This window comes from Stegostoma tigrinum, chromosome 15 (assembly GCF_030684315.1).
Source record: "Stegostoma tigrinum isolate sSteTig4 chromosome 15, sSteTig4.hap1, whole genome shotgun sequence".
NCBI lineage: Eukaryota > Metazoa > Chordata > Chondrichthyes > Orectolobiformes > Stegostomatidae > Stegostoma > Stegostoma tigrinum.
The window spans coordinates 45,582,526-45,608,776 of record NC_081368.1 but is presented as its reverse complement, the minus strand read 5'-3'; the positions used below and the strand labels follow the sequence as shown (position 1 = coordinate 45,608,776).

At 41.9% G+C, this 26,251-nt stretch overlaps 1 protein-coding gene and 1 long non-coding RNA gene across 2 annotated transcripts in view; one reads left to right on the top strand and one right to left on the bottom strand.

Annotated features, from left to right (window-relative positions):
- srpx2 (sushi-repeat containing protein X-linked 2) overlaps window positions 1-23,117 on the bottom strand; it is an 84,198-nt gene extending 61,081 nt beyond the window's left edge. Inside the window, exons 1-2 of the mRNA XM_048545003.2 lie at window positions 22,812-23,117; window positions 22,366-22,476 (exon numbers count right to left, since the gene is read on the bottom strand). Coding sequence (XP_048400960.1) covers window positions 22,366-22,429 — 64 coding nt within the window. The 5' untranslated portion in view covers window positions 22,430-22,476; window positions 22,812-23,117. The remainder of the gene's footprint in view (window positions 1-22,365; window positions 22,477-22,811) is intronic.
- On the top strand, window positions 22,941-23,729 carry LOC125459069 (uncharacterized). Its single transcript, XR_007248949.2, has 3 exons — window positions 22,941-23,156; window positions 23,261-23,383; window positions 23,555-23,729. It is a non-coding gene; the product is annotated as an uncharacterized LOC125459069 (long non-coding RNA).
- The last annotated feature ends 2,522 nt before the right edge of the window (window positions 23,730-26,251 follow it).

Below are 26,251 nucleotides of genomic sequence, written 5' to 3'. Positions count from 1 at the left end.
GGCAAACCAGGCCAGGACATACACAATTAGTGGAAGGGCCATGGGGTGTCTTGCTGAACAAAGAGACCGAGGTATTTCGTTTCAGTGATAATGGGAACTGCAGATGCTAGAGAATCCAAGATAACAAAGTGTGGAGCTGGATGAACACAGCAGGACAAGCAGCATCTCAGGAGCACAAAAGCTGACGTTTCGGGCCTAGACCCTTCATCAGAGAGGGGGATAGGGAGAAGGAACTGGAATAAATAGGGAGAGAGGGGGAGGCGGACCAAAGATGGAGAGAAAAGAAGATAGGTCGAGAGGAGAGTATAGGTGAGGAGGTAGGGAGGGGATAGGTCAATCCAGGGAAGACGGACAGGTCAAGGAGGCAGGATGAGGTGGTAGGTAGGAAATGGAGGTGTGGCTTGAGGTGGGAGGAAGGGATGGGTGAGAGGAAGAACAGGTTAGGGACGCGGAGGCAGGCTGGGCTGGTTTTGGGATGCAGTGGGGGTAGGGGATGAGCTGGGCTCCTCCTCCCTCACCCCCATCCCAGGCCCCAAGATGACCTTCCATGTCAAGCAGATGTTCACCTACACATCTGCCAATGTGGTATATTGTATCCATTGTACCCAGTGTGGCTTCCTCTACATTGGGGAAACCAAGCGGAGGCTTGGGGACCGCTTTGCAGAACACCTCCGCTCGGTTTGCAACAAACAACTGCACCTCCCAGTCGCGAACCATTTTAACTCCCCCTCCCATTCCTCAGATGACATGTCCATCATGGGCCTCCTGCAGTGCCACAATCGTGCCACCCGAAGGTTGCAGGAACAGCAACTCATATTCCGCTTGGGAACCCTGCAGCCCAATGGTATCAATGTGGACTTCACCAGCTTCAAAATCTCCCCTTTCCCCCGCTGCATCACAAAACCAGCCCAGCTCTTCCCCTCCCCCCACTGCATCCCAAAACCAGCCCAGCCTGTCTCTGCTTCCCTAACCTGTTCTTCCTCTCACCCATCCCTTCCTCCCACCTCAAGCTGCACCTCCAATTCCTACCTACCACCTCATCCCGCCTCCTTGACCTGTCCATCTTCCCTGGACTGACCTCTCCCATCCTTACCTCACCTATACTCTCCTCTCTACCTATCTTCTTTTCTCTCCATCTTCGGTCCGCCTCCCCCTCTCTCCCTATTTATTTCAGTTCCCTCTCCCCTTCCCCCTCTCTGATGAAGGGTCTAGGCCCGAAACGTCAGCTTTTGTGCTCCTTAGATGCTGCTTGGCCTGCTGTGTTCATCCAGCTCCACACTGTTATCTAGGTATTTTGTTTCATAGTTCCTTGAAAGTGAAGTCACAGGTAGACAGGGTGGTGAAGGTGGTGTTTGGCAAGCTTGGCTTTATTGGTCAGTGCATTCAATGTAGGAGTTGGGATGTCATGTTGCAGCTGTAGAGGGCACTGGTGAAGCTGCTTTAAAATACTATGTTCAATTCTGCTCTCCTTGATTTAGGAAGGTTGCTATAAAACCTGAAAGGGTTCAGAAAAAATTTACAAGGACATGGCTGGGATTGGAGGGTTTGAGCTACAGAGAAAGGCTGATAGTAGCCCCAGCCTATCTCTGGAGTGTTGGAAGCCGATGAATGACCATATAGAGGTTTATAAAATCATCTCCATATGGGAGCCTGAGTCCACTTTGGGAAGCCCTGTAACTGGGAGAAGTCGATTACAGGTAAAAAATGTTGGTTATCAGATCATGTATATTTTAGGCAATTAGTGAAAGATCTGGAGCAGGGAGAAGAGACTTAGTTGAAGAATTGTTCTGGAAAGGGTAATGGAAGCAGATTCAGTAATAAAAGGAAATTAGGGTAAAAGGAAGGAACATTGTAAGGTTACGGGTAAAGAAACAGGGGATTGGGAATAATTTCTTTTCAAGAGCTCACACAAGGACAATGGCCTGAATGGTCTGTGCTTTGATTTTAAACCATTGTCCTGCTGCTCGTAAGTTATGTGAATTCTGCATGTGGTAAGCCCTCGTGATCACCCTCTCCCATCTTTTTATTTGAAATGCAAACACAGTTGTTTTGTGAAGAAATTGCATTTTATAGCAACTTGTACTAGTTCAGGGCATTCCAAAACTCCTAACAGCCAAAAGAACTAACCAAACTAGTATTTTTAATGTGTCCTTGATGGAGAAGCTGAGGTTCAAGTAAGATCTTTTATCTTAAGGTTGAAACAACTCCCAGCACTATGCTGAAGCTTGCACTATGGACTCAAGTCTCCGAGGTGGGACTTGAACTCCCCATTACCTTATTTTGAGGTGACAATGATCTGTAGTATGTTAGAAATGGATTCAACAGTAATACACTGCGGAAAGTAATTGTATTGGTAGGGCACAGGCGCAATTAACTGATTGACACCCATCTGTGCTTCAAAACGGAACTTGTACTACATCATAAATATGATGTAACAACCGTCTGCAAAAAAAAGTCCTCTAAACTTCATTCCTTGCACATTGACAAATTTAGTTTTGAAGACTTTTATCGAAGCCTTCCTCACTCTTACAATTTTGAAAATCTCTTATTATATTTTCTCTTTGCTTTTTTTGCTGTAATGGCAGTTTTCCAAGTATCAGAAGTCTCTGAAAACTGTAATTCCCATCAGTGACATCATCCAGTGCATCTACATTATCCATCCTCGAATGTTCCAAACTCCATTTGATGTGAAGCATGGAAACTTCCATCTGTACTCTGTGACATAACCTGGATAAAATGCAACAATAGTATTGAAATAAATTACCACTTTAATCTATTTTTTCTGGCGGTGGTTGATGGAAAAAATGTTGGACAGGGCACTGGGAGAACTCCATAGTTTCTCTTATATAGTTCCAACTTTCCACTGAGAAGTGGATATGGTCTCAATATTAACATCTCATCTGCAAGTCAGCATCTCTGGTCCTGTGGTGCTGTCCTTTCTATTGATCATAAGAAATTGGAGCAACAGTAGAACATTTCATCGTTTGATAAGACAATTACTGATCTGAGTGTGGCTTAAACTCCATTTTCCCGTCTGTAATTTTTGACTCCTTTGTCAATTAAAAATCCATTTAATTCAATCTTCAGTATGGTCAGTAGTCCAGTCTAGTCTCGTCTCTCCATGGAAGTGGATTCCAAAGATCAGGGAGTTCAAATCTAAAGGCCATAGTTTTAAGGTGTGAGCAGAATGGTTTAAATGGGACCTGAGGGGCAACTTTTTCACAGAGGGTGGTTTGTATGTGGAATGAACTGCTAGAGGAAATGGTTCTTGCAGGTACAGTGACTACATGTAAAAAACGTTTGGACAGATACACGAATAGGAAAAGTTTAGAGGGGTAGGGGCTAAATGTAGAAAAATGGGACTGATTTAGTTTGGAAAACTTGGTTGGCATGGATGAGTTGGATCGAAGGGTCTGCTTTCGTGCTGTATGACTCTATCAGGGGCATGGTGAGGGTGAATAGCCAAAGGCTTTTTCCTAGGACACGGGAGTCCAAACTAGAAGGCATAGGTTTAAGATGAGAGGTGAAAGATTTAAAAGGGACCTGAGGAGCAACATTTTCACACAGAGGGTGGTGCATGTATGGAAAGAGCTGCCAGTGGAAGTAGAGGAGGCCCGTACAATTACAACATTTAAAATGCATCTGGATGTGTATATTAATCAGAAAGGTTTTGAGGAATGTGAGCCAAATGCTGGCAAATGGGACTAGGTCATCTTGGGATGTCTGGTCAGTGTGGACTAGGTGAACCAAAGGGTCTGTTTCCATGCTACATAACTCCATGATTCGCTGACTCTAAGTCATCAACACTGAATTTTGTTTTTCAGAGGTTCACCTTGGAAAGGTAATATCAATGACAGTTCATCTCCTGTTTGAAATTTTCCAGTTGCAACATGTTCATCTGCTCAGTTTTTTTTTATTTTTGCCTATGAAGTTTTCAAATGGTCCTGCACTACTTTGCATGCTTCTACGAGTTTCACTTGAAGCACTGAAACATGCTCCAACATTGAAGATCTGTCTTTTTGTCTTTGATCAATTTTAATTGATTTCACATCTCATCACCTTTGATCAATTCCAATGGACCAAACCCAGTATATTCACTTGGGAAATCTCAAGTAGCTAATAACAAAAATAATCTAATCCCGAAACTTGGAGGTATTTGTGACAAATGCCTTTAGGCATTTCCCACACCTTGGGAGTCGAAATGATGTCTCTTCAAAGCTTTCTGTGTTTGCAGACAATAGACAGCACACTGCAATACCTAAGGTAGAGTCCCTCACTATTTTTCTTCTATTTTTCTCATTTTGTTTTGTGAAATGAAGCTAGGGTTAGGAACTTTGAAGAGTCAGTCATATGTTTCAAATAAGGATGACAGATGCAGACATTTGGTGCTGGTGACAGCCTGGAAAATAATCTGATTTAATTACTAATCTAAGGAACATTTTGGGCAAATTGGCACTGAATGTGTTGCCAAGCCCAGGACTGGTTGCTTGTTGGATGTTGAGTTGATCAATCAAGGGAGGGTAACGCTTACTAACCACCACAGAGAATACGGATTTTAAAAAGAAGAGAATAAAGTGGTTCTGACTAGTTTGGCAGGCACAGAATAACTTTTGGTAACTTCAGGACTGGCAGCTGTTCCTGACTCATTAGATTTTTTTAAAAAATTATTCAGAGGATTTGCATGTCACTGGTAAAGCCAACATTTATTACCCATCTCTAACTGTCCACAGTTAAGGTCCAGACCCAAATTGCTGGTGGGTCTGGAGTCACATGTCGGCTAATCCTGAAATGATGACTAATTTCCTTCCCTAAAGGATATTAGTGAACCACAATCAACAACAGTTTCATGGTCATCATTAGACCTTTAATTCCAGCTCTTTTAAATTGAATTCAAATTTCACCTGTGATAGGGTTAGGGTTAGGGTTAGGGTGGCAGGGATTTGAATCTAGGTCCCCAGAACATTCCCACACCAAAGACATTTTTCCATCCCCACCCTTGGCTGCCTTCCGGAGGGACCACTCTCTCCAGGACTCCCTTGTCCACTCCACACTCCTCTCCAACCCCACCACACCGGGCACTTTCCCCTGCAACCGCAGGAAGTGCTACACTTGCCCCCATATCTCCTCCCTCACCCCCATCCCAGGCCCCAAGAAGACTTTCCACATCAAGCAGATGTTCACCTGCATATCTGCCAATGTGGTATACAGCATCCGCTGTACCCGTTATGGCCTCCTCTACATCGGGGAAACCAAGCAGAAGCTTGGGGACCATTTTGCAGAACACCTACGCTCAGTTTGCACCTCCATTCCCTACCTACTTACCTCATCCTGCCCCCTTGACCTGTCCATCCTCCCCGGAGTGATCTATCCCCTGCCTACCTCCACACCTATACTCACCTCTACTGGCTCCATCCCTGCTCCTTTAACTTGTCTTCTCCTCTCCACCTATCTTCTCCTCTATCCATCTTCGATCCACCTCCCCCTCTCTCCCTATTTATTTCAGAACCCTCTCCACCTCCCCCTTTTCTGATGAAGGGTCGAGGTCCGAAATGTCAGCTTTTGTGCTCCTAAGATGCTGCTTGGCCTGCTGTGTTCATCCAGCTCCACACTTTGTTATCTCAGATTCTCCAGCATCTGCAGTTTCCATTATCTCCCTCACCAGAACATTAACCAGTCTCTGGGTTAATAATCAAGCAGTAATGTCACTAGGGCCATCGCTTCTCAAATTCCAGCATTCTTTGTGACAATAGAAACACTTGGGTCTACAAATCTCACTTGCACTTTCAGAACCAACCTTTCTGACCTGAGGAAGAGATCTGAGCTTTTCCCATCAAAGCCTTCTCCAGTTGGCCACTTGCCTTTTGATCACTCTCTTCCACCATCCACTTTATTTTGGATTTATCGAGCTGCCAGGAAATAAAAATTCAGCTTTATGGATCATTAATATTATGCCCAGTTCTGCTGCCTATCTTGCAGCTGCTACCCCACTGATGTTCAGTATGTTCTATTTACTGAAGATAGAAGTTAAAAACTCACTTCAAAGACAATGATCTCTCAGAGCAGCAGGTATGGTATTTGAGCTCCTAATTCCCATATCCACATATCAAACATTTTACCCTTTAAAATTCAGGGTAGATTTGCCTTGGCTGTCACTTGGGTTTCAAAATCTTTGCCTGTATGTTTCATGAACTAGTTCATATGTGCCTAGAATAGCCTTATTTTTCTAAACAGTGTTAAAACTGATACCAACCTCCCACTGACATTAAACCTAAGTTTCATGTGCTCTACCCGTCAATCTGTTCTGCATGAGCAATGTCAAGTTTTCGTTCATCCATTTCCTTTGTTTCACCATCCTTTCAAATGACAAAGTGTTATTCTACACCTTTTCCCACAAATTTTTGCAGAGCCTGTACAAATTTAATCTAAAATTCAACAAGGACATTTATATTTATGGCTTTCCAGTCCATAAAATTCTTTGACATGAGTGATTTTCAAACATGCACGTTTCAGAGATAGTAGGAACTGCAGATGCTGGAGAATCTGAGATAACAAGGTGTAGAATTGGATGAACACAGCAGGCCAAGCAGCAGAGGAGCAGGAAAGCTGACATTTCGGGCCTAGACACCTCTTCAGAAAAAGAAATAAGGCTATTCTAGGCACATATGAACTAGTTCATGAAACATACAGGCAAAGGTTTTGAAACCCAAGGTGACAGCCAAGGCAAATCTACCCTGAATTTTCTGAAGAAGGGTCTTGGCCCGAAACATCAGCTTTCCTGCTGCTCTGATGCTGCTTTGCCTGCTGCGTTCATCCAGCTCTACATCTTGTTACCTCAAACCTCAAAACAGGTAGTTTTTTGGAAACTTTCTCTTTTGCTATTGCCTCTTTTTCAAGTTCCAGGAAATTCTCTCTCTCTCTCTTTCTGCTCACTCTGAATTTCAAGCTATTTCTTCTCCATCTCATTCAATTCAATTCTAATGTCCTTTACTTTTCAAACTCAAGCTGTCTCATTAATTTTTTACATTCAAGCTGTTTTAGCTGTCACTTAGTCAGCACTATCTCTGATGACTCACTGCTGAAGTACCTGGTTTCATCTGTATCTCCATAAATCTCAAGTGCTGTATTAACATTTAAAATATCTCAGAATGCGTAGCTTTTGCAGAAAAATCCATCTTGAACTTGTTTGCCAATATTAAACCTGAGTTCTCACTAAATCTTGTAACACTGTCATTTCCTCTATTTGCACAACAGCTCTAACTGCTTCGAATACCATCTTATTTAGAGTCATTGAGTGTATAGAATAGAAACAGATGCTTCAGTCCAACTCGTCCATGCTGGCTAGATATCCCAAGTCAATCTAGTCTATTTGCCAGCATTTGGCCAGTATCTCTCAAAGCCCTTCCTATTCATGTACCCATCCAATTGCCTTTTAAATGGTGTAATTGTACCAGCCTTCACCACTTCCTCTGGCAGCCCATCCCATACACGCACCATCCTGTGCATGAAAACGTTGCCCCTTAGGTCCCTTCTTAATCTTTCCCCTCTCACCCTAAACCAATGCCCTTTAGTTTTGGACTACCCCACCCCAGGGAAAAGATCTCTATTCACTCTACCTATGCCCCTCATTAATTTATGAACCTCCATAAGGTCACCCCTCAATTTCCGACTGTCTAGAAAAAGAGCCCCAGCCCATTCAGCCTCTCTCTATTGCTGAAACCCTCCAAACATGGTAATATACTTGCAAATCTTTTCTGAACCCTTTCAAGTTTCATTATATCCTCCCTATAACAGAAAGACCAGAATCAAACACAGTATTGCAAAAGTGGCTAATATCCTGTACAGCCACAATATGACCTCCTATACTCCATCCATTGACCAATAAAGACAGCATACCAAACACCTTCCTCACTAGATAATAAAATGTGAGCCTGGATGAACACAGCAGGCCAAGCAGCATCTCAGGAGCACAAAAGCTGACGTTTCGGGCCTGGACCCTTCATCAGAGTGTGCTCCTGAGATGCTGCTTGGCCTGCTGTGTTCATCCAGCCTCACATTTTATTATCTTGGAATCTCCAGCATCTGCAGTTCCCATTATCTCTGATACTATTTTAACCTTCCTCACTATCCTGTTTACCTGCAACTCCACTTTCAAGGAACTATGAACCTGCACTCCGAGGTCTGTTTGTTCAGCAACACTCCACAGGACTTTACCATTAAGCATATAATTTATGCCCTGATTTACCTTTCCACAATGCAGCACTTCACATTTATCTAAAAATTACACTCCATCTGCCAGTCCTTGGCTCATTGGCCCATCCGATCAAGGTTCTGTTGTACTCTGAGGTAACCTTATTTGCTGTCCACTATACCATCAATTTTGGTGCCAGCTGCAAACATACGAATGATACATCTTACATTCACATTTAAATAATTTATATAAATGGCAAAAAGTAGTGCACCCAGCACACCGCTGGTCACAGACCTCCAACCCCACCCTGTCTCCAACCTTCGAGCCATTTCTATATCCAAATGGCTAAATCTCCTTGTATTCCATGTGATCTAACCTTGCTAACCAGTCTACCACACAGAACCTTGTTGAATGCCATACTGAAGTCGATACAGTTCACATTCACTGCTCTGCCTTCATCAATCCTCTCCATTACTTCGGCAAAAAACTCAATTAAGTTAATGAGGCAAGATTTCAATCACAAAGCCATGTTGACTATACCGAATCAGTCCTTGCCTTTCCAAATACATGTAAATCTTGTCTCTCAGGATCCCCTCCAACAGATTGCCCACCACTCTTGTCAAGCTCACCTGTCTATAGTTCCTTGGATTTTCCTTGCCTCCTTTCTTATATGGTGGCCCCATGGTAGCCATCCTCCAGTCTAACAGCATCTCACCTGTGGCTATCGACGATACAAATCTCTCAGCAAGGGGCCCAGCAATCTCTTCCCTAGCTTCCCTAAAAGTTCTAGGGTGCACCTGATCAGGTCCCAGGGATTTATCCCCAACTTAATGCATTTTAAGATGTCCAGCACCTCCTCCTGCATTTTAATATCTGTCCCTTTATCCTTCACCAACTAATTTTACATCATGCCAAATTCCTGCTATCTGCATTCAAAGATCCACCACAGAGCACCAGACTCTTTGGGGTACACTGGTAGGAATATCAAGCTCCACCACTCCAAGCATCATCACAAATGTGAAATATGACCAGTGCTCCAGGGCATGGAAGGGTTTTCTTATGATGATTATTATGATGTGAAGTTGAGCCTGTACCTCTTGGATTTTAAGAATGAGTGGAGAACTCATTGAAGTGTCTAAAGATTTGTAGGGGGCTTTGTAGGGTTGTTGCTGAGAGGTTATCTTCCTCTTGGAGAATCTAGAGCCGTAAGGCACAATCCCAGAATAAGACGCTACCTACTTAAGACAGAGATGAGGAGGCATTCTTTTTTCTCAGAGGGTAGTGAAAGTGTAGAGGATTTTATGCAAAGTGCTCTCAAGGCTGGGGTCACATATAATGTTCAAGGTTGTGATGAGCAGAATTTTAACTAGTAAGGAAATTGGGGAAAAGGCAAGAGACAGGATGTAAAGACTATGAAATCAACAATGATCTCAATGAATGGTTGAACAGACTCGATATGCTGAATGGCCTACAGTTGCACCCACATCTTATGGTCACAATTTAATCTCTAGGATTTTTAATGCCTGAGTATAACCACAATTTCAAATGAAAGAAACACATTATCATGTTCTATTAATGAATAAGAAAACAAACTCTTTTTTTTCCTTCTAACAAACTTGTTCAACATGTTGAAAATAGATTAAATACTAATCTGCAAATTTAAACGATACCACCTTTAATCGCAAATGCACACACAGAACAGAAAGGACAGATAAGCGAACAACTTTTGCAGGACTATTGTGGGTGGATAATATAAGTACAAAAGGTACAAAGACTGTAGATCGAAGTCTAAACTACAGAAGGGAAATGTGGCGACATGCTCACAACTCATTTTTAATTTTGGGCAACAATATTACATCATTGCCTCCAATTTAGTGATTTTCAGTCAGTTAGAGACTTAGATCATGGTTTGAATTAATCTTTCTTTTTTGCACAGTTGTTAATTCTTATTTCTTTTACACAGCCAGACAGAGACCTAAGAACATGAGAGAAGAAGGCAAAAGTGACTTCATTTCCTGGCAGCCTATTTGGAGGTCTAAGCCCCAACCACTTTCAATCCTCTAAGTTCAGTCACAAACAGCCATTTTTGTAACCAATCCACAAGCTGATCGTTTGGGGGACAGCAATTATTTCATTCCCAAAGGACACCTGGTGCCACCATGTCTCACAAAGAACATAGTACCAGTTTCCCTTGAAAAGAATGGAAAAGGAGAGGTAAAAACAACCTAATAACCCAACCCCACCACACCCGGCACCTTCCCCTGCAACCGCAGGAAGTGCTACACTTGCCCCCACACCTCCTCCCTCACCCCCATCCCAGGCCCCAAGATGACATTCCACATTAAGCAGAGGTTCACCTGCACATCTGCCAATGTGGTATACTGCATCCACTGTACCCGGTGTGGCTTCCTCTACATTGGGGAAACCAGGCGGAGGCTTGGAGACTGCTTTGCAGAACACCTCCGCTCAGTTCGCAACAAACAACTGCACCTCCCAGTTGCAAACCATTTCCACTCCCCCTCCCATTCTCTAGATGACATGTCCATCATGGGCCTCCTGCAGTGCCACAATGATGCCACCCGAAGGTTGCAGGAACAGCAACTCATATTCCACCTGGGAACCCTGCAGCCTAATGGTATCAATGTGGACTTCACCAGTTTCAAAATCTCCCCTTCCCCTACTGCATCCCTAAACCAGCCCAGTTCGTCCCCTCCCCCCACTGCACCACACAACCAGCCCAGCTCTTCCCCCCCACCCACTGCATCCCAAAATCAGTCCAACCTGTCTTTACCTCCCTAACCGGTTCTTCCTCTCACCCATCCCTTCCTCCCACCCCAAGCCGCACCCCCATCTACCTACTAACCTCATCCCACCTCCTTGACCTGCCCGTCTTCCCTGGACTGACCTATCCCCTCCCTACCTCCCCACCTACACTCTCTCCACCTATCTTCTTTACTCTCCATCTTCGGTCCGCCTCCCCCTCTCTCCCTATTTATTCCAGTTCCCTCTCCCCATCCCCCTCTCTGATGAAGGGTCTAGGCCCGAAACGTCAGCTTTTGTGCTCCTGAGATGCTGCTTGGCCTGCTGTGTTCATCCAGCCTCACATTTTATTATCTAATAATCCATACTCCGTTTTATGGTTTACGTTTCCAATAAATTACAACTAGTCTTTACAATAGTCACAAAAGCTCAAATGCAGAGGTTAGGTGAAGCAAAATGGGAGTCAATGGGAATCAGAGGAAAGTTGTTCATGGGTTGGTGTCATATCTTGCATAAAAGGACGTTGATAGTGGTTGTTGGATGTCAGTCATCTCAGCTCCAGGCATTCCTCAGAATAGTAATCCAGCAATCTTCAACAGCTTCATCACTGACTTTTCCTCCATCATGAAGTGAGAAGTAGGGCCATTCACTGATGATTGTACAATGTTCAGCATCATTCATGGCTCCTCAGACACAGGAACAATCATGTTCAAATGCAGCAATACTAAGTCAATATCCAGGCTTGAGTTGTTAAGTGGTGATAAACAACAGAATCCCGACAGTGTGGAAGCAGGCCATTCGGTCCATCGAGTTCATAGCAATTCTCCGAACAGCATCCCACCCAGACCCCCAACCCCAACTCCAGCCCCACCCTATCCTTATAATCCTGCATTTCCTGGGGTTAATCCACAATATCTACATATCCCTGGACACTAGCAATTTAGCATGGCTAATCCACTTAACCTGCACATCTTTGGATTGTGGGAAAAATAACAGAGGAAACCTACGCAGACACAGGGAGAATGTGCAAACTCTACACAGACAGTCACCCGAGACTGGATACAAACCTGGGGTCCCTGGTGCTGTGAGGCAGCAGTGCTAACCACTGAGCCACGCTGTCACAGAAGTGGCTCATCCCCTAACTTCACAAAGCTTGTCCACCATTTACAAGGCACAAGTCAGGAGTGTGTTAGAATACTCGACATTTGCCTGGATGATTTCATTTCAAACAAATTTCAAGATGCTTGATACGGTTCAGGGCAAAGTAGCCCACTCAGCAGGTACTCCATCCACAAACATTCACTCTCTCCACTACAATACACACAGTAGCAGTAAAGTGTACCAATTACAAGTTGCATAGCAGAAATTCGCCATGGCTTTTTAAGATAGCACATTCCAAAGCCATGACCACTACCAGCTCGAAGGGCAAGGGCAGGAGATGCTTAGGAATATCACCACCTTCAAGTTTCTTTCCAAGTCACATATCACCCTGATTCAGAACTATATTATTATTCCCTAAGTGTTGCTGGGTCAAAATCCTGAAGCTCCCTCCCTATCAGCACTGTAGGTAAGCCTACACCAGATAGGCAGCTGTTCAAGAAGGCAGCTCACCACCACCTTCAAGTGCACATAGGGATGGACAATGAATGCTGGCCCAGCCCACAATGCCCACATCCCATGAATGATTTTTTTTGAAAAAGTGAGGTCAAGGAAACACAGCAGTTACTGGCACACATTGCTGAAGCGTGTTGAAGAAGAAATGTTGAAAGTTCTGATGAAGAGTCCTGAACCAAAACGTCAACTTTCCTGTTCCTCTGATGCTGCCTGACCTGCTGTGTTCCTCCAGCTCCACACTGTGTTGAACCCCATGTCGTAGAAGTGCTTCCTTCATTACAACGGCCTGTGCAATGGCTAAACAAAGTTCATTGAAGAAGGTTAAATTGGCACCAAGCAGATAATTGATTCATGGCCTTTATTGTTGAGGGAAGTTTAATAATTTGAGATGTCTTGCTACAACTGGACATGGTGTTGGTGAAGCCACATCTGGAGCACTGTGCACAGTTTTTAAGAAAGGATGTAGTGGTATTAAAAGGCCATTCAAAAGAGATTCACTAGGTTGATTTCTGGGATGAAGGGCTTGATTTTTCAAGAACATTTAAACATGTTAATCCTTTATTCTTCTAGTCTCCAGTGAATAAGAGGTGATCGTATTGAAGCATACAAGATTTTGAGGAAGCTTGACAGGATGGATGTGGCAATGATGATTTTACTAGTGGAGGAATCTTGAACTAGGGGACACAGTCACAGAATAAGTAGTGACACTTTTAAAATCAAGATGTATTTTTTTTCTCCCAGAGGGTAGCGAATGTCTGAAATTCTCTACCAGAGAGGATAGATCATTGAAAGTTTTGAGAAGAAAGTACATACATTTTTGAAATACCAGGCAATTGATGAGCTGGCATGAAAAGAAGAGGTGAAGCCCAGGCACATTGTATCATGATACAGTCATTGAATCATACAGTAAAGAAACAGGCTATTCGACCTACCATGTCTATGTCAACCAACAAACATCAAACTACACCACTCCCATTATTCTACATTTGGTCCATAGCCTACTATGGCCTCGCATTTTAAGTGCTCACCTAGATGTTTCTTAAATATTGAGAGAGTATCTGCCTCCAGCACCCTCTCAGGCAGATGTTTTTGATTGGCAGGGCAGATTTGAAGCACCAAATGGCCCACAGCTGCTATTTCTCCTGTTCTTATAAAATTCTGTTTGGGGATCTGAATTATCTGACCGTAAGTGTTCAATAGGTCCCCTCTGTCAGCTCTTAAACATTTCATTGTAAACGTCTGTCATGACTACAGAGAGACATTGGTATGTCCTGATCGTAAGTCTTGGTGGAAAAGTTTAAAATAGTCCAAAATACAGATAATTTCAACATAGATTTTTTACTAAAAGATAAGTCTTTAATGGCAATGTAATCATCATTGGTCTGGGAAAGGTATTTTTAAGTTTTGTTGTGACCCGTGGGACTAGAGTAATGGGGCATTCCTGAAGCCTTAATTATAAACGATTAAAATGAAGACACAACTTTTCATTCCAAACATAATTCCACTGATACTGTGTAAACAGTGTGATGACAGAGATTTGATTTATTGTAAAAATACATATGATGTTAATTTCACTAAACTATCGCTCACTGTCCCGAGTGATGAAAAGCAGTTAACTTAAACTCCAGTTGAAGGGTTAGGTATTATTTTCAGCAGCACTCACATAAAAACACTCAATCTCAAATAACTCAGAATAAGTAAATACTGCATTTCTTGGCAAGTTACCTGAAACAGAGGAAGAGAATTGCTACTTCTGAAATATCAAATATTCCCAATATAAAGCATCCAGAAAAATGATATAACCAGGCAAATGATTCCTGAATCTGCCAATAATAGTAAGAACTTACTCATAAGAATAGAACTGAGTAAAATTTTTAAAAAGTAGATATATGTAGGTGAGGCATAGTTTTTTCTTGGTTTTGCTTGGATACAAATGAAACATGCATCCTGTTTTCTGAGCAGCATCCCTCTTTTTCACATTTACCTTACATACAAATTTGCAATGATTTCCCTCAATGTTGGCACACAATAATAAAAGAAAAAAAAATGTCTGCACTGCACATCCTCCAAATTACCATTCTTTTCACACATTTTACCACTATCAGTGAATCTACGGCATTCATTGTCGAATTTGAAGAAAGCTACCAAAGATCTGAATGCAAGGGTCTGGACAGACTGTCGACATGCCCAACAGTGAGAAACATCCACCAAGTATGAAGAAATCACAAGATCCTAAAAGATGAAAAGATGAAAAATCAATGTCTCAGTCCTAAGGCAACCCACCAATAGGGAGAAATTCCAAGTGCAGTTGATTGTTGTGAAAATCCATCTGGTTCACTAATGTCATTCAGGAGGGAAATTTGTCATTCTTAGCTGGTCTGACCTAGATGTGGCTTCAGAGCAGCAGCGATGTTGTTGACTCTTACCTACCTTCTGGGCAATGAAATGTAACTGCAGATGCTGGAAATCAGGAACAAAAAAACAGAAATTGCTAGAAAATCTCAGCAGATCTGGCAGCATCTGAGGAAAGAAACCAGAGTTAAAATTTCAGATCCAGTGACCCTTCTTCAAAACCTTCTTCTGAAGAAGGGTCACTGGACCCAAAACATTAACTCTGATTTCTCTCCACAGATGCTGCCAGGCCTGTTGATATTTTCCAGCAGTTTCTGTTTTTGTCTCTGGGCAATAAATGTTGCAAAACCAATGACATCCACATCCCATGAACAAATAAAAAATAAGCAGTGAATGTTTGACAACTCAGATCTTTGTTTGTCAACAAAAGCCCTAATTTACAGACAGGTTGTCATCACCACACTCCTGTGCTTCAGCAAAGCAAAGCCTGTTAAGACCGATACACATGAGTATCAGAAAACTTCCTACAGTAATGCCTCTGCTGCATTTTCCAGATTCAATGACTGTTGTAGGAAGGACTGTCAAACTAATGCTAGTGTTTCTCTGGAAGCTAGTTCTACAAGCATTTTGGCAAAATGCCTGCACAATTACCAACAGTGAGTAAATATTCTTCTCTACCAGGGGTATTCTTTTCTCAATTGTTTTGTGGTCATCATTCCAAGGGAGGACAAAGAAAACACTTCACAAGTTTATCTTAAAGTTGATGCTGTTGCACTTCAAAGAGGGCTTCCATGACTGGTAATGAGCTCTCCAGAATCATTCAAAAGACAACTTGTCCATCATACTGTCAGTGACAAAGCAAGGCACAGAGAAAATCCTGTAATTTGGATCCCATGACCTCATGAGATGTCATGCCTAATGTTCAAAAAATCTATGAGTTGATCATTGCTCTGTTGAATTACATGAAGACACGGCAGAAACCCACGACTCTGACTAGGTGCCATTCTTAAATCAAGCAACAGCCAAATATGACACACTCAGGGGAATTATATAGGTGCATAATTATTTAATCCAAGACTCAGTCAAACTTGATAACTAATTCTCTTCATTCAAAACTAAGTTTACCATTTCATCTATTTTTGTTAAGATTTGTTCTACATTTAAGTGTGCGCATGCTACCTATGAACCACAAAGAGGAAGAAGGCCTGAAATTTCATTGGATTCCTCTCTCCCAGGTGGGCCTCATTGCTATTAATTTGGGCAGTAATCAATCCCCTTGTGGCAACAGAACTTCTGCATAATGGTACATGATGCAGCCTTCTTCATCCATCATTGCAAAGTGGCATGGCCTATGAATACAGTGGAAAATCCTTAGTTTCTAAGAAAATATGCAATGTGATTTTTGAAAAGAGAGATTGTGAAAGCAGTAGAAGCTAATTTCAAAGTCTGGGTCCCTACTCAAGGCCTCTTGGAATTCTTACAGCTCCCAGCTGGTCAGAGTTCCAAAGAAGCTTACCTGTTAGAATTATGGGCCCAGATACTCAGGCAATATGTCAGCATATTCCTTTTAAGCCTGCTTTCCACGACTCAAAATATAAGTGAAGTAGTTTACGTTATGATTTCATGTCTCAATACTTTTTATTGCCACATGTTTCTCACCCCTCTGCTCCAGAAATTTGAACTACATTTAAGGGCTGCAGTATAGAAGGAGCTTTAACCTTTCTGTGTTCATGACAATGCGGAATCTGATAGGCAACTGGAGAAGTATTCTGGTTCCTCGTAACAACCCCCTCATTTTGAGGAGCACAAAATGAATCAATTCAAACTAAAAAGCATTGAAAACTTTGCAACTTTGTGATTTAATTACACAGGACACAACTCTGCCATGATTGGCTCTCTCCCGTCCCTCCCAACAAACTCCAACCTTTGCAGGAATCTAATAGCTGATCCTATCACTTACCAGGGAAGGTTTCTCCGCTCAGGGTAACGTGCCATGTGCGGAAGAACCCTAAAGTTTGTGGTGATACCAAAAGAACCTTCAGGGCAGTGTCTGCTTACAAGCAGAGGATCCTTCAGGAAGGGAGCTTCTGTTTCCAAGAAATACAAATGAAGAAGGCAAAGAATGATTTCCTTCCCCAGTCATGTTATTCATTACTAAATGAAATTGGAGATCAGAGACTCCACTAAGCAACTTAGGAGAAAATACCTACATCATGAGGCAATGAGCAAAGAACCTGCCTTTGGGCCAATGACACATAGGATATGTCCTTTTAGACACCAGCCTTCAAATGAGAGAGAGTACTAGTCAGATTCTTTAAAATTTCAGTAACACCAGTTTTGCAAATCAATAAAACCATAAAAATCCAACATATTAAATATCCATGCATGCAAGGCAATTTGCAAACACAAGCATAACAGCATATGCAAATATGAATAAAACAATGGTGCTTATATTCGATTTACAATTGTAATCTGGTGAGTATAAGCTCAACTTCAGGGCGGTTTAAAATGTGCATGTGCAGGAGAAATAGAAACTGACCCATTGCTTTAGAAATTATGCCTGGGACACTTTTTGCACCAAGCCCCATTTAAACCTTGCCAATTAACCACCCATCTATTTCAAGCAAGGTAGCCAAAAAAAATCACTAAAACCGGTAAGCAATAGGATCAGCTACCAGGGCAGCCACAAAAACCAGGATCAGTGAGTGGGGTTTGGAAAGAGAACAAACTTGTGGTGAGGAATGCCTATATTCCCCTTGAGTGTACCAAAAAGTCCCTTCTAAATCAAAGGGAGCAAAAAGAAAAAAATTGAATTTACTTCTTTGGGCACCAGCAGTAACACCAAACCATTTTGTTATTGGATTGCCTTGGCAGGATAAAGAGAATCCTGTCTTTCTCTCTCTTTGGGCCTTATCCTATTGTTTATTCCCTACCCCTCCCACCTCCCTATTTCTGCATATAAACTGATATTTTCCCAGCCACCATCAGTTTTGAGGAAGGGTCACCAGACCCAAAACATTAACTCCGTTTTTCCCTTCACAGATGCTGCCAGACCTGCTGGGCTTTTCCAGCAACTTTGTTTTTGTTCCTAATTTACAGTATCGGCAGTTCTTTCGGGGTTTTTTTTTGATAAAGAGAATCCTGCATGTGTTAAAGATAATCTTACTAGTTTTGTGACATTTACCTTAGCAACTGCTATAGTCAGCGAGTGAACCTAACTGTCGTATGGCAGGTAAGAAGCCTGAATTTCAGCCGAACACTCAACCAGTTTTGGCAAATAAGTGGGTTTAAAATCATGAGTGTTGAACTGTAGGACCATTAGACAGGAAAAGGCCACTCAGTCCCCAAGCCTGCTCTACTTCAATTCAATTGTTTAATTGAATAACTGAATAATTTATTTAGCTTATAGCTGATAGTAGTACTGGTATTCCTCAATACCCATATCTAACTAAAGGCTATCAATTTCAATCTTGAACATTCGACCATTAGAAAAAGGCACAGGGACAGGTCATTTGGCCTTTGTGCCTGCATCGCCACTCAAAAGGATCATGGCTAATCTGACATTTCTTACGTCCACTTCCCTGCCTTTTCACCAAAACTCTTGATTCCCAATTGATGAAGAATCTATCCAACTCAGCCTTCATTATAGACAAGGATTTCACCCTTTCAACTCTCCACAACAGGGAATTCCAAAGATTCACAGCACTCAGAAGAAATTCCTCCACATCTCAATATTAAATCAACGCCCCTTTATTCTGAAACTAGGCCCTCTGGTCCTAGACACTCCCATGAGGGGAAAACATACTCTCAGTATTTCCCTGTCAAGCCCATTAAGACAGGTTTCAATTAGATCACCTCTCGTTCTTCTAAACTCCAATGAGTCCCAACCTTTTATCCTTCGCTCATAAGACAATTCTTCCATAGGAAATGTACTAGTATACATGGTCTTTTAGGGAAATTATTCGCATTTATGCTGTTGCGTTGTGTGTTAATTTAACCTATGAAGTGTTAGGAAATTAATTTCATACTTTTACCATTACTCAAGGATACTTCCAATCCACAAACATCCTCACTGGACATTAGAGTTCTTGTCTACATTTTATTCCCTCCATACCAGAAGTTACAATACAGAAAGGATAGATACGTCAATGTCAAACTTTGATAAGATAACAAAGTGTAGAGCTGGATGAACACAGCAGGCCAAGCAGCATCTTAGGGGCACAAAAGCTGACGTTTCGGGCCTAGACCCTTCATCAGAAAAGGGGGGATGGGGAGAGGATTCTGAAATAAATAGGGAGAGATGGGTAGGCTGACCGAAGATGGATGGAGAAGATAGGTGAAGAAGACAGTATAGGTGGGGAGGTAGGGAGGGGATAGGTCAGTCCGGGGAGGACGGACAGGTCAAAGGGACAGGATGAGGTTAGTAGGTCGGAAATGGAGGTGCGGCTTGAGGTGGGAGGAGGGTATAGTTGAGAGGAAGAACAGGTTAGGGAGGCGGGGACGAGCTGGGCTGGTTGTGTGGTGCAGTGGGGGGAGGGGACGAGCTGGGCTGGTTTTGGGATGCAGTGGGGGGGACAGGAGATTTTGAAGCTGGTGAAATCCACTTTGATACCATTGGGCTGCAGGGTTCCTAAGCGGAATATGAGTTGCTATTCCTGCAACCTATGGGTGGCATCATTGTGGCACTGCCATAAGATAATCTGTTTTCCACAAGAAAAATTTGACCAGTTCGTTTTTGCCTTCCAAAGTCAGAAAAAAACTACCATCTGTCATTTTAATCATGACAATACCATACTAACTTGCTACTGATTGATTTAACATAGTTTGGCACTCTGTAATGTGCCTGTACAAATACAAGTTATTGAAATTGCATTCCTCAAGACTACATTTTTCCCTTTAGAAAGCAAAGCATCCCTACTACGGAAGATCATGTTTATTTTCAGATAACCTGTTTTAATCCCAACAATAACTGACTATAAACAATCAGCAGAACAAGCATCATACCACATTTTAAAAAATAGTTTTGCAAATACAGCCATATACAGTAGCATTAGCAAGGTTTGAATAACAGACTCATCCTGAATTCAAACAATTGCAACTGCATCAGGGGCCAACAGATTACCAAATTTTGTGACGTTAAGCATTTTGAACAACACCAAGGTAAATAAATTGTAACAAATTGTATTGATTGTTAAATTACTACATTTAGAAAAGTCACAGAAGAAATAATAGACAGCAAGTGTTCTGAATACAAAAAAAAACTGGATCAGCCAAAACTTGGAAACATCATTATGTCAACCAATTCAAACTCGAGGAAGAAAGCAGAGAAGAGATTAAGATCAAATAAACACACCAAATTACTGCCTTAATTGATTGAAAATCTCACAAATTTTCACATTTCTTTAATTCTTCCTCTTCATTTGTCAGTTAAAATGATTGTGAGAATTTTCCTTTTATTTGTTGTTCTCTTCCCATTGTGAAAAGCACATTGTTTGTTGAATCACCTTGCTTCCTGTTTGAGGGATCATCTTGCTTCCTGTTGGTATGGATCAGATTATCTACTGAAAACAACCTGGATGGAATGTGTTTCAGTTTCCAAAATTGCCTTTACTCAGTGAAATGATAGAATTGTTAAGATCAGCTGCTGTTGGGTCTTTGAGCTCAAAAGCAGTTAGCTTTTTGATTTTCCTATATTCCTGAACCTCCTGGTGACACTTAATGTAAATTTTAATCCATTAGACCATCGCAACTTTATAACCTCAATAAACCTCAGCTGTGTTCAATCAAAAATACTTTACAGCTAACTTTTCAGTTAATCACCCTTTGGCAATTCATGAAACTAGAGCTGAATGGAAAAGGGGCAAATCCTAAAGTACCATATGAGAAAGTAGAAAGCTAGTAATTTTCTCAATTAACACCTTTAACTATTGTTTTTGAAATATAATTCTGCTAGTAAGCTTGTTGTCTTCTCTAAGATTATGCGTCATTGACAAAAATGCCTGAGTTGGAGCTTTTCAGCTATAAGGAAAGACTAGATAGGCTAGAGTTGTTATCCTGAAAACAGAGAAGGTTGAGATGGGGGAGAGCTATGACTGAGGTATATAAGATTTTGAGGAGTATAAATAGGAAGAACATTTTTTAGATCAATAATGAGGGAGCATAGATTTATGGTCAAGGGCAGAGGGGATTTAAGGAAAATATTTTTCATCTGAAGTGTAGTGGGCGTCTGGAACACTATCTGTAAAAGGGGGTAGAGGTGGGAATGACCACAACATCTAAGAAATATTTAGTTGCGCACTCAATGCCACAGCATACAAGGTTACAAGCCAGATGCTGAAAATGGGAAGAGAATAGATAAACACTTGCTGACCACTGTGGACACAATGAGCCAAAGGACCTCTCTCTGTGCAGTACAACTCTGACTCCATACAAGTTATAGCAGATGGAGGACAGCAAGAGAGGGAGAGAGAGACCAAGCGAAAGAGATCCACATTTCAGGACACTAAGGCTATTACTTGACAGATCAATTCATTGTTATTGAAGTGGAATGTAACTAAACACAAACTCAGGAGCAACCCCATCTCCAGGACTTTGCCTCTGGCATCCCAAGGTAATTTTGGGCCACTGGAGTGGCACCCCCTCCAAAGCCTTATTAGATTCCACCTCTCCCCACTTACCATCAGTTACCTTCTTCTGATGCCAATGTGTGCCCTGGGACTGTCCAATTTAAGTCCTTTCCCTCACCTGCCAGCAGTTACTTTTTGCAGCCAACTGTTGGGATACAGATAAGACACTGTGGTCGACATGCTTAGCCTCTGCCTCTCACATCCATGCTACATTTTGTGTGGTTCTTGGCAGGAATTTGCATCAGCTCCTTTTCCTCATGTTCTACCTCAATTCAGAACAAAATGAGCTATCTCTGCAAAGGCAACAGCTTTTTCCCAAACAAACCAGCAATTGTGTTATAATTCAAATCCTCTACTTCCTGTTCTCACAAACCTTTCAAATACCTGTTACATCAACACTTTCCCAAAAGAGATACTCTTTCTTTCAGAGAAAGTAGGGACTGCAGATCATGGAGAATCTGAGATAACAAGATGTAGAGCTGGATGAACACAGCAGGCCAAGCAGCATCAGAGGAGCAGGAAGGCTGATGTTTCGGGCCTTTCTTTCAGTAGTCTACTTTGTAATTGCGCATTATTTTAGTTTTAAGTCTAAAGTACATCACACATTAGATTCTCAGCTCGTGATATGTTGACACAGTAAAAGGAGGAAAACCCAGTGCCCTAGATATTCTACACAAATATTTCTGGTCTACTCCCACATCACAGAAATCTGAGGTTTCAGTGGTGGGGGGGGAGGGGGGGGGAGAGAAAGGGAGGATATTGAAATAAATGAAAATTCTCTTGCAGCTAGACTGCCCTCAATACAACAAAAAAATCCATTCTTACCTTCATATCCATAGTCAACTGCTACCCTCACAGAGAGAGTAAGCAAGAAAAATAATCTTCTCATGTCCCGTTCAATTAATGTGGTTCAAATTTTAAACTTCACAAGTATATCTATGAATGAAATTAAAATTATTCAACTATGTCACGAAGTTGCTATTTTCCTAGCATTCACAGCAGTACAAAAGCATAATAACGCACAAATTATATACAGATTTAAAAAGGTATCCTCTACAGATCCAAAAAGTTAGGATGTTCACCGCTGCCAAAGTTGCTCACTGACTTCGTTTAAAACCGCGGAATGAAGGATCACTTAGAACCTTGCACTTTCTTTAAACAGTAAGTGTTGTAAGGTTTTAAGGCAAACAGAAAGAGAGCAAATATCCTTCAGGCCACATTAGGATGGAAAATTCTCTTCCTTCAAGGTCCAACAGATCATAATGAATTACCTTTTAGATTATATTTCCTTGCTAACGTACAACGGGAATTGCAATCCTGAAGTTTGGAGCGTATGGAAAGCGAGGAAAACGCTGGCAACTGGAGCAAATGACATCATTCGTTTCCATCCAGTTAGGGGTTGCGAGAAGCCCCTTAAAGCTGCACCGTTCCTACATTAAGCATCGCCCGTAACAATTATATAAACCTCACTGAACAGTTGCTTTAAATGGCCGCAAGGAACAAAATCATGCCGGATGTGGATCAGATATTTTCATCGTTGTGTTGTTTTGTGAATTCAAATAAGAACCAGAAGCAGCTTTGAAGGAAATATAGCAAAATCTGGTACAGTTTAACGTGTAGGTTCCTTATAGAGGCAAATATGAACGAGGGTAAACATTGCTACGTCAATTAGGATGGATAAAGTTCTTTTAAAGAAAGCTTTCTTTTATCTTTTGAACAGCAGACATCCTCCCTAAAATGTGAAGAATTTAGTACGTGGAGCACTCTCCAATTATCTCTCTGATGTACAGCAAATTACTGGCCACCCAAAAAACTGATCGTAAATATGTATTTGAAAAAAAAGGTAAATGACATCGAACGTTAGCTCGGTTTTTGTTCTGATTATGTCTAAGATCCAAGTAGGTCTGTTATTGCAGAAGGAAAATGTGCCTTTTAAGGGTCTATTCTCCCTACCCCCCTTGTTTTTCAGCCAATTATGTAACACTTGCAATTTACTATTTTCTTTCATTTTTAGAGACCCCTCAGATTGCGAGGCCATAAGATGAACTTTATTTAATTTATACCCAAGTCCAGCTTCTTCGCCTTTATCTTCCCAGACCCTTGGGATCGAAGATGACTTTCTTCCAGTTCAGTGTTGTGTGTGCTGAATTGATTAAATATCCCGATACTGCAACTGCCCACCCTGCCACAGGTGCATAAAACATTACAAAAAAAAACGCATCTTTATTCTTTATTGTAACTTTTACACCTAAAAAGCTATTTTTCAGATAAATGGTGCTGGGAGCCACTAAAGTGGGCGCGGTGCGGCCGGTGTGGAATGTTGTAGTAAGAAATTGGAATGTAGTTGCAGTAAGGGAGTCTGTAATTAAGAGGATAGATGCCGGTTCTCTGCAGCAGTGAGCACGCGTCCCTAAAGTTATGTTGTCTGGTGTCAGGGATAAGGACATCTTCTCACAACTGGAGATAAATGTAAAGTGGGAGGGGAAGGACATAGTTGTCATTGTCCACATTGGTGGGAACCATATTGGTTGAACTGGAAAGGTAGCTCTGCTGGGTAGCTCAAGAATTAGGAGCTAAACTGAGAAGCAGAACTTTTCAGGTTATAATCCTGGGAAATAAAGTCAGTGAATGAAATGCATGGCTGAAAGATTGGCATGGGAGGAATAGCTTCCAGATCATGGGGCACTGACATCAGAACTGGGGTAGAAAGGACCTGCTCTACTTTAATAGTCTTCATTTGAGCCACGCTGGGACCAGTGTCCTGGAAAATCGAATAACTAAGGCTGTGGGGTGAGGGGATGGGGAGGTTGGGGGTTGAGAAGGGGGGAAACATAGGCTTATAAAGCACAAGGATAGGTCCCGACCCGAAACGTTGACTTTCCTGCTTTCCTCCAACTCCACAATGTATCCACTCTGACTTCCAGCATCTGCAGTTCTTGCTATTTCCTGGCAGTATTGCAGAGCAGCTATTTAGATAGTGAGAAAGAGTGGGAAAGGAACAGACAGAGTGAAAAAGCATATAACAGTGGGTTTTAGGCTTGCTAAAAGTGTTTTATTGCAGATGTTTTGTCATCCGCCTGAGTGACATCATCAGTGCACTTCCGGTGAAGCGTTGGGGTTCTGTCTCACTTGTTATTTATATGCCTTGGTCTGGAATGTTTGATATTACTTTCAGTTCTGTTTTTCAGTTGTTTGTATATTGGGTCCAGATCAATGTGTTTGTTTGAACTTTGTCACCAAACACATTGGACTGGACCCGATGTACAAACCACTGAACAGAACTCCGTCAACAAACACATTGGACTGGACATGATATACAAACCGCTGAAAAGTAGAACCAGGAGTAATAGCAACCACCCCAGAAAACCAAGACATATAAATAACAAGCAGGACAGAAGAAGTGTCCCGACCTGAAACGTCAGCTTTCCTACTCCTTTGATGCTGCCTGGCCTGTTGTGTTCCTCTAGCTGCACACTGTTATCTCAGGCTCCAGCATCAGCAGTTCTTACTACCTCTCAATGCTTCACCAGGGGCACTGACAATGTTACCCAGGAGGGTGACAAAAGATCTGCAATTGAACACACCGGCTCAGTGAGCAAGTCTGCAATGTCAACCATGTCCTGAGCTACAAATCTTCTCAAAAACTTGAAGCATATAAATGCAGCAATTAGTGTCAAAATGGGGAACTATGGTAAAATAAAAGCAAAAGTTAATAGCTCTTTATTTAAATGCACATATTATTTGGAACAGAATAAATGAATTAATGACACAAATAGAGATTAATGTATATGACCTTATAGCCATGACAGAGACATGGTTACAAAAAAATCAAAACTGGGAACTAAATATTCAGCTGTATGAGGCCTTTACAAAGGGCAGACAGGAGTGATGGGTGAAAGAGTAGCTTTGTTGCCATGAAATGGAATAAGTCTGACAGCAAGAAATGATCTTGGGTTGAATGATGTAGAATCTATATGAGTAGAAGTAAGACATACCAAGGGGCAAAAGACATTGGTGGGAGTATTCTATAGATCCATTAACAATAACCAGGCTGTAGGATAGAGAATATGTCAGGAAATAAGGAAGGGATGTAAACAAAAAGGCAATACATTAATCATGGTGATTATAATCTTCAGTTTGAGAAAATCAATTTGGCAGAGGTAACCTTGAGGAAGAATTCAGAGATTGGTTCTGGACAGTTTCCTAGAATAATATGTTGTTCCTCCTGACAGCGACCAAGTTATTTTGGATCTGGTAATGTTTAATGAGACAGGCTTAATAATCAGAACATAGAACAGTACAGCACAGGAACTGGCACTTCAGCCTGCTATGTCTGTGCCAACCATGATGCCATTCTAAATAAATTCCATCTCCCCACACATGGTTGTATCCCTCCATTCCCTGTCTGTCTGTCTAAATGCCTCTTAAAGGTTGCCATCATATCTGCTGCAACCACCTCACCTGGCAGTGAGTTTCAAGCACCTACTAACCTCTGCATAAAAATTTGCCTTGCACATCTCCTTCAAACTTGTCCCTCTCACTCTAAACCTATGCCCTCTAGCATTTGACATTTTCCCCCTGGGAAGAAGTACTCTAACTATCCACCCTATCCATGCCTCTCATAATTTCTACTACTTCTGTCAGGTTGCCTTTCAGCTTCTGATGCTTGAACAAAAACAATCCAAGTTTGTCTAACATCCAGACGACATCC